At 35.2% G+C, this 9,726-nt stretch overlaps 1 protein-coding gene across 1 annotated transcript in view; it reads left to right on the forward strand.

Moving 5' to 3' along the window:
- The window catches only part of LOC118747827, a gene marked incomplete in the record, with an annotated part of 114,643 nt that overhangs the window by 74,219 nt on the left and 30,698 nt on the right, over window positions 1-9,726 (forward strand). The window contains 1 exon segment of the mRNA XM_036482003.1: window positions 8,519-9,726. Within this exon segment, the coding sequence (XP_036337896.1) occupies window positions 8,710-9,726 (1,017 nt within the window).

Here is a 9,726-nt window from a genome sequence, read left to right on the forward strand (position 1 = left end):
AAAAAAAAAATGGTTTCGGAGGCGTTATTTGTATGTCAATAATTTTTTTTTACTACTATCATAAGATGGCGACGTTTGAAACTGGCTAAACTCAGTCCAGATTGCTTAAGTGGTTTCAGCGCCAAGCAAAAAGAAGTATAAGCTAGCCAATATAACTCAATTTATGCCCATCTTTTAAGAAGTTTTTTCCTACATATCAATATTAGATATTTACTTCAAATAAGGGCAATACGATAAACATTTCCTTCCGAGCGCAAATATGCACATCTGTACTTTCGTTAAGGGAATCCCCAAGAACAGTTACTTGGAACATTTCTGAAAGGTATATATTGTTAAGTAAATAATATTTAATAAACCCAGTACCTACTTAGTATGTCACTCATTCTCATTTGGATATTTATTATTGTTTATCTGCATTGTGTTTATCTCGGGACGTATATGTATGTATATGGATGTATGTGTTTCAGGAATTTCATTGTTTCCAGTACGTTGTGTGAAGTATAAAAAAAAAATATTTGAACGTGCTCTTGAGAATCAGCAAATAGCACTATGAAACATTTTCGCTCGTTTATGACAACATAAGTATATTTACATTCTTAAGCAATTAGAGCTGCAATCTATAATGACAAAAATAGAGAGGTGTTGCTTATAACCAGGAAAAAGGAAAGGCAAACTAAAATTGCGAAATTGGCAGGAAAAGGCACCAAAAATCGCAAGAAAGCTAAGAAAAAAACATTTCAGCGCGAAAAATAGTCAAAAGAGACATTTTGTTTTAAAATTGTCGATCTACCACGAAATGAACCAAAAATAGGCCAAAAATTGTCCTGAATTGATTCGGAAAATATCGTGATATTGTCCCGAATTAATCTCGCATAAGTTTTAAAAACGGTGCCGACATGCCCCTGAACAAGTCCCATAATGATGCTTAAACAGCCCTGGACTAGCCAAAAAATATCCAAGAAGAATTTACAGATTTTCTGTTGGGTTAACAAAACAAGCACAAATTTGCTGCTGGGTTAACGCAAATTTTATTCATACCAAGAGCTAGGCTGTTTACATATCAATAAAAACAGCATTTTACTGAAAAGTTCATTGCATCTACGTGGTGCTACCAATTCTAGTAAAACATACATTACCGTTGCGTTTCTATTAAATGCATTTCAAGCTGTACCTCAATTTTTTTTTTTTAATGTCAGTTAGACTACTCTGACTCTGAAGGTATATATACCACCTATATAGTCAATGCATGCGAAGAAAGACGCGAGTTCAAAAGCTGACCAGGACATATTACAAATACCATGCGCAAGTTTATTAGGCAGAATCCTACTGCAGTCTCAATATTTATTTTCGTTTATACATATTTATAACCAGGGACCCTAAGGTTTATGAGCCATATTATAAAAATCATAATTTAACCGTTAAATTTGGATTTATATCTTTCCGATTAAATTTAACTGCTATTTTATGATTTTTATTTTTTCGATATATTTTATAACCGTTATTTTCAGATTTAACCTTTTAGGCCATAAAAACGCAGTCCCCAACATAACGATTAAAAATTATTATTTTTGTTTACCGGGAGAATGAGAGTGTCTAAATTTTGAATTGAACTGTAAAATAACTGTAAAGTCTTGAGACCACCCTAACATAGGTAGTGACGGAGCCAAAGCGCACTTTATAGATTATGAATGTTTAAAATTCAATCATCTAACTTTGGTTCTTAGAATTTGGCCAAAATTCTATGGATTCCCATGGACCATTTCGCGGCCCAATTTTTGTTCCAGCTTTAATCAGGGACAAAAAATAACCGTTAAAAATTAGGATCTTTATGTTTAGATCATAGTTATTTTTTTATTCATGATTTTTCGGTGCAAAATATTAAAGCATATTGCGCAAGTATTAGCTAACAAGCTACAAAAAAACTATGAAAATTTTCCGTAAAAATTTATTTATTTTTATTTTTCTCAGTGTTACCGCGTATTACTGGCGTTAACCTAAAATTTCCAAAAGTCTTTTTGATTTACTGAGTTTTTAAGGGCATTGTTAATATAAAAAAAAAATTATCTGAATTAATGCTGTTCGTTTTTTAAGTAAGAATTTATTTGTATATTAAATAACTTTAGTGTTTCTGTACTGTTTCTTACCATTGCGGGTTTTGTTTTGTGCTGGTTTCTTGAATATGTGTACTTTATGAATATTCTGGAGGTTTAGTTTGCGAATAGCAGAGACAATAATGAAATAACGAATGCGCTTGGTTCGCTTTAAAAATGAATAATTAAACTCATTATAAGTATATTTTCGATGCTGCCTAGTGTACATCAGTAGCAGGTGTAGAATTTTAAAAATATATACAAATACATATATGTACATACATATACTTGTGTACTTTATCAGGTTTTTTTTTAATTCTTATACACAAAAGATCCATTTCGAAGCACGTTTGCATGCTGCCTTTTATGGTTCTGTGAATAAAAAAAAATAAAAGTAAAACTTTTTTATGTAAATATGTCAATATTCGGATGCTCATGCGTTTCTTCTTAACGTTTTACAAAACTTAATTGGCATAAATTGTTACGCAGGTGGTTTTTATTTAGGTATGCATTTGTATTCACGACTATCTCTTGGCAAATATTTATGACTTCAATTCTATTTGCACAGCTGTTTGCATTTTTTTGCACTTACCTCTTTTCATCTTTCACTTTTGGGTTATCTAGAATCAGCAATAATTTGCATTTACAAATGTTTATTACAGAGGAATTGAAAGCAATAACATGATAAGCTTTGAAATCTAAACAAATATCGACTAAGTACAAATATGTATTCTAATTTTTACTGATGAAGGTGGACGAATTAAAACGTTTTTTATTTTCAAATTATTCACGATAGTTCAGTGATTGAGCCTACGATTCATATATAGTGAGTGTTTCCACGAACTGACTTGGATTTTTTCTGATACCGAAAATGATTTCCCGGTTATTTGCCTGCTGGGTCATATCATTGGGTTCATTCCAACTCGAGTCTTGAAATTTCTCTAAAAGAGGGTGAACGCTTCATGTAAATACTCATCTTCAATGTTGGAAAGTATCGAGTACTTTTGGGGATCAAGTTCTTTGGTATCGATACTTTCAAGGATCGGGTATTTTTTAGAGTACTGAGTACTTTCTTTAAATATACAAATGTTAACATTTCAATGCCTAATTTAGAATTATCCCAAGCTGGCAGTACTATTTATTCAAATTAATATATTAATCCCAAATTACGTCAAATGAATGGCTAACTTTACTGGGTAAAAATATTGCACTTGAAAGCTATTGAAACTTCATATTGAGTACATCATTTCTGAGTACTTTCGAGCTCTTTTCTGAGCACCGAGTACTTCCGAGTTCATTTAAGTTCTGAGTACTAAGTACTTTTTTTTAAATTAAAATTGTTTTTTCCTGTAAATAGATATCTACTTGAATGGTAGATGATTTACGGTACAATTTTTGTAGAAATATAAATATGTATGACTTAACATACATATATATGTACGTAAATAGATAACCAAGGAAAGTATTTGACTTTGCTACATTTCAAACAAAGCACGTTCCTCGCTCACGTGTGCTGATCGGCCTTAACGTCTTGATTTTGTATATGTATACATAAACTACACTCATACAAACATACATATGTACATATATACATTAGGTTGGCTCTTATTTTTCTTATTAGGTTCCTTTTTGGGCTACCACTAACTTTAGTTCCCTTACATAAAAAAAAAATCTTATACAAAATTTGAGATCAGCAAACAAATTATTTTAGCTCGCAATCAACGCTAGGAGAACATAGAACTCATGGGATGATTGTGGAAACTTAACGTAATTTACAGGCTCTCACTTAAAAATCCTCTTAAACATTTAATTCCATTTAATCCATTTGGATGTTGCTTTCAACTGAATAGCCGAAACTAAGCGTAATTTAATGCCACGTCGAAAATGAAGATTTTCTAAGTTCTAAGTTCCGTTAAGTTAAGTTGCCATAATAAGGCTTTCAGTCTAAATACCACCCATTGTATTGTTATTTACATGATTTACAAATAAATCGAAGCAGATTGTTGGCTGTGTAAAAACGCTCATTGCTTCGTCTCTCAACACTTCGCTGCCAAATTCATCATCCCTAACTCCTGCAAAGGCGGGCTAGAGACCCAAAAAGTGTTCCGCCTTTTCATCCTCGCTAGCAGCAGTAGGCAATCAGGTGATCGTGCCAAATCAAATGCCTTGTTAGCAATACCAAAAGTTGTCTACAGGCTCATCTACTCAATGAAAGCAACGACCTAGCGGTAGCCCCTCGAATCTTTCGAATGATTGCCGAACGAAATATCCAACGGCAGAAGTGCTATAACTGGTTGCGGACCAATGCATTGAGTGCAGCTTAGCTCTTGCTCCAGACACGTACCTTCCTGCTTCTCTACCTATTTTCCTCCACATAGTCCATTGGCTTGAGGATAGAAAATATCTCGCCTTGGAATTCTTCTTGATTGGTGCTATAATCGCCTAGAAGTTTTTGGCCGCGTCTGATAGAGCCACTTGACGGCTGTTTGAAATGATACATGAAGCGAAGTCGCTTTTCGTGTTAATACTACCAGGGCTGGATCGGTTGTGTCGATTCGTACGTACTTACAAAACCGAACCAGGGAGGACGTTGTCGGCTTGGCATATTCTCTAAAGGAAAAGTGAAGCTCATTCCCATTATCTTCGATTACAGATCATGACCCATTGTGAATTTTGGAGTCATCAGTTATGATCCGAAAATGTGTTAGCCCGGTCTCAGTGCCAGCTTCCCAGCTGAATTAAGCAAATTCGTCGTTCCAAAATTTTTTGTTTAAATTTTTTGTTTTTTTTTTACTTTAAGTTCTAAAAGGGACCTTTTCTGCTTGTTCTGTTGGGACTAAATTTCACAGAGCTTAATTTTAATTTCAATAGATTGAAGATAAATTGCAGGGTTAAACCTTTTTAAGAGCCACCTTAATGTTCACCATGCACATAAATATGTAGATATGAAAGTATGTCGCATGGTCTCAATACGAAAATCAGTTAATTTTATTGCACAATCACTTCGTTTGGCTTTTCGTAGGACAGACAGTTTTGTTATTTTTCCACTTTGGAAAGCTGTTGGAAATGACAGAAAATGTTGAATAAGTATTTAGTATTTATTTTTTTTAATTTTTTTGAATAGGGTTTATTTTCTTTCTTTCTTGTCTATTTGTGTATTGGTAAAATATAAGACACATTACCATCAAAAGGCGGCTAAAAGCTGTTAAATAATACTTCGAAAAATAGTAGCACAATTACTATGGCCATTAGTTACATAAAACTTAAAAATAATAATTGTGTTAATTGTCGATGAGCGTCAAAGCATTCGCAGTTGGGTTTTTTGTGCATTAACAAGAAAAAATAATAATAAATAAATATTGATGTGTGTGCTTGAGCGGAATGCATTACTTGGTCGTTAAAAAAAAAAATCCCAAGCAATATTTAAACCTTCTACAAAAACATTAGTGACTTTAATTTCTAATTTAAAGCAAATTTATAATACTGGCTATAGATTAGTATTCATAAACTATATAAATTTCATGGCTTCAAGCCAGTTGTGATGCTTTGTGTTTTACTTGCATTACTGGTCATTGGCTGCGGTTTGGCAATGTGCTGTTAATCAAGAAGCAGTGATGCCACCTAACTGTTTGGTATGCAATTTATGTTTTCTGTTCACACAAATACATACTTAAAAGCAAATACGTGCATATGTGTATGTACATATATATTGAATTTTATTTTATTGTGATGCCCGTTTACATTTGCATTTAATGAACTCATAGCACATGAAAATAATTAGTAATGCATATTACCATTGCACAATTACATCAGTTTTAAAAATCTATTAATATAAAAATATTATAGCACGCCGATGTCTGTAGATTATAGATATTAAAGAAAAATTAATATGGGAGGTATTTCTTAGAGAAATAGAACCAAAATCAACCATTTCTATAATTTTTGTCTCTCCGTCTGTCTGTATGTTTGTACGCGCATCACTCGAAAACTAATGCATGAAATTGAATTCAGTTTTCACCGATGTATTGCTAGAGGTCTAACTTAAATATAGAAGGAACAAAAATAGAAAGTTGCCACCTGTTTGAAAATTGCAGTTAAAATAAATTGCTAAGATAAAGTAAATATTGCAGTATGGCTGCCAAAAAAAAAAAAGTTTTAAGAAGACTCACGCCGAAAATGAGCAGCGGCTCAGTCTGCATGTTTTCTTCAAAATCAAATCTGTCAAATCAAAAGTAGTAGAATGAGTACTAAAATCCGCTCCTAAACAAGGTAAGGGTTAATTCGATTCAGATTTGATTTGAGAGGGGGCATTAAGGTTTTCTTCAGCCAGAAAAGCTAGAAATGCAGTCTGGCAGTAATTTTACCATAAATACTCGTATAATGCCTAGCATTTCTCTGCGACTAGCAAGGATAGTAAGATTTTAATATACCAATTACACAGAGCAACACTAATTTTGGGGCGGCAAATGCTAAAACCATTTTTCATTGGCTTTTTTGTGTTGATTACGAATCCGTAGCTATAAAGTTTCCATCATCTCCAGATTTCGAGAAAAATGTGGTCAAGGTGTCGAAAAATCGCGGTTTTGATAATGTTTCAGTAGCTCTAGCGAAGAACTCAGCTGGCCATTTAGTCAGTATTTTTGGCAATTTTTTGCTGACTGAGTTGTACATTTTCATCTATATAAAAAAACATCAAAAATACTTCGTGTGGAAGAAAAACGTAGGAAAATAAATAACACCGTCAGCAAAAAAAACCGCAAAAACCAACGGTAAATCCTAGCTACTTCAGATATACAATTTATCATTTATATTACAATAGGGGTATTCTCGAAGTCTTGCACGAAATGCAAAAATACTATTCCAAATTTGTGGTAGCATGCATGGGTAGCAAGCAGCGAAATTATGTATCAAATACAATAACAAGATACAGCACAAAAAAAAATTAAATGAGCGAGATGAGAGCAATGAGAGAAATATAAGGCAATTCCAACAACAAAACAACTAGCACAGGGTTGCATTTATCTTGCTATGCTATTTTGCAAAATATATAGATGGGTTTCGACGTTGCATATTTTGCAGCGTAGGAAATTTTGTTTCCCATGTATTTTGTGGTTCTGTGTTTCCAAGTTATGCAATCCATGCAATCCGTGCTACGTGCAATGGCTTTGCAAGATTTGGAGAATACCCCTAATGTAATGGGCTACAAAATTGTACCGTAACAGAATTTTCGTCGAATTACAAATATTATGCTATTGTTTTTTTTTTTTTGTTTTTTAACCGACTTCAAAAAAGGAGGAGGTTATCAATTCGTCGGAATATATTTTTTTATGTATGTTACCGCATAACTTTTAACCACGTCAACCGTAATGTAATGCAATGGATAAGCGAAAATGGTCTCTAGGCGGCTTGTATTGCGTTACTCGATGATACAAAAATAAGTAGGTACTTTCCAAAAAAGTTAAAAGTTTTTGCTGGGACTTGTTTGCACGCACACTACAAAAAGCTCTGCCGAGGTTGGCCACACCTGCTGTAAAACCCATTGAAGGTTACGTAGAAAAGTATTAGCTACTGAATAAAATAAAATTCAGCTGCCCAAATCTGCCACTGAAATTTTAATGTACTTTTTTTTAACACGCTTATACATATTAGCTTCACCTGTATGTAATAATTTCAAGCTGTTTCATTAGATTTCACAGAAAGATTTTGAGTATGCCCATTTCATTGAAGAATAATAAAGCGCAAGTTTAGAATTGCTGGACTTAGGTTGATTTTTGGGAATTTTTTTTTGAAGGTGTTGCTCATTTTCTTCATATCATCGAACATACTTCCTATGGCAGAAAATGACTGACATTGGCAACAAAAAAAAAATTTCAAAAATCAACTTACTTACTTTAAGGTTGAACTTTGTGACATTAAAATTGAGTAAACTATAAAACTGCATATCCGAAATCTTTTCAAGAAATCTAATCAAAAAGTTCGAAATTCACCAGCGGCCATACTGGATCCGCCATTTTAATTTTTGCAATTCAGACAGCGAATTCGTAATTAGCGTCCCCAAAAACTCCCTAGTTCGAAATTTCGAATCATTTCTTTAAAGTTTTGAATTTTGGGCGTTTTTTTGGATTTCGGCCGCACTGTGCGACAACTAATTTTTTTTTTTTGATTTCGGAAAAAACAGGGGTATATTTTTGCCTATATAGAACAATCTAGATGGTGGGAGCACTAAAATTCTGACTTTACTTTTTTTACATACATTTTTAGACCAACCTAAAATAGTTGCCCATAAAATATATACCATAGATTTCTACAAAAAAACTATGAATAAACTTAAGTCTTGCCATATCTTTTTAATTTAATGTATTTCCTATTAGTTTCCTCGAAATTAAGAAAACTTGGACTGACTTTCTCTTTTGTCTACCTCCTTTCAGGTTTATCGCACACTGCCAATTCTCCGGTGGATTGACCGCCACATGTGCAGCGGCTGTCATCTGCAACCGATGCAATTGCTGCCAACAAATAAAAATATGCAACACCAAAGAACGTGAGCTGATAGCAAATCAAAAAAGCAAAAACAAAAACTTAGTGCAAATTGTGAATAATAACGAAAACAAAAAGAAAAATGTTGGACAATGTAAACGAAACAAATACAATGTTAGCAACAACATTCGATACGGCATTGGCTACGGCCAAGTCTGCTGCTGAAGATGCAAATAAGACTGCATTTATTACAACAAGCCCCACAACGAATTCATCCCCAACAAAAGCAAAGACATTTTTCAGTTGGTTTCGAGGTGGCAACGCAAAATCACCTAATAAAACCGACGCCGACGCCAACGCAACCACAGTAAAAGGCGTACAAACACATAAAGACTGCAGAATTAAGGGCGAAGAGGCGCTCCAAGCCAGGGGTAACGCCAAACAATTACCAAGAGAGCCACCACAGCCGAGCGCGGCAGAACGCGACGTTACGCTACGTGAATTTCGTGGCGTTCAAAGTTTGCGACATTTGTGGAATAAGCGCATCAGCGCAAGTGAGGACGCAACAAGGCGGCAAAATTCACTTAGCACCAGCAAAGCAAGCAAATTAACAAAATCAATTGGTTGCTTAGTGAATGCAGCGCGCGCGCAAGCAGAAGCTACGCAATCGACGAGTGGTAGCGAAGGCGAGGCACTGCGGCAGAAACGCGCGCATAGTTTGCACGATTGTACGCAGGTGGGCGTGCAAGCAGAAGAGGCCGTTACGACAACAGCGGCAGCGGAGTCGGAAATCGACTGTTTTCATCGCGAAAAGGATAACTTTTACAAGTACAAAACGGCCGAGCAGGCAGCAAAACATTTGGCGCGCGAGTCGCGTGTGCGCACCAAGATGACGCGGCGCGTTACAGCTGGCATTGTGAGCAGTGAGGCGCGCGACGAAGATGCACACTTTCCCGCGGTGCAGGCAAGTGAGCGCGGTGAGCGCATACATTGGCTCAAGCGGCAGGACATGGTGTCGCGACGACGTGAAAACACAGAAATGACAGTGGCGCATACGCCGATGGGCCGTGAAAAAAGTGCAGCGACAGCGCTGGCATTATCAGCTGACGACATTGTTATCAGCGAGACGGCAAACAACGCAATGATGGCAATAACAACA

This window comes from Rhagoletis pomonella, unplaced genomic scaffold (assembly GCF_013731165.1).
Source record: "Rhagoletis pomonella isolate Grant_MI unplaced genomic scaffold, Rhpom_1.0 Rhpom_scaffold_00012, whole genome shotgun sequence".
Lineage (NCBI taxonomy): Eukaryota > Metazoa > Arthropoda > Insecta > Diptera > Tephritidae > Rhagoletis > Rhagoletis pomonella.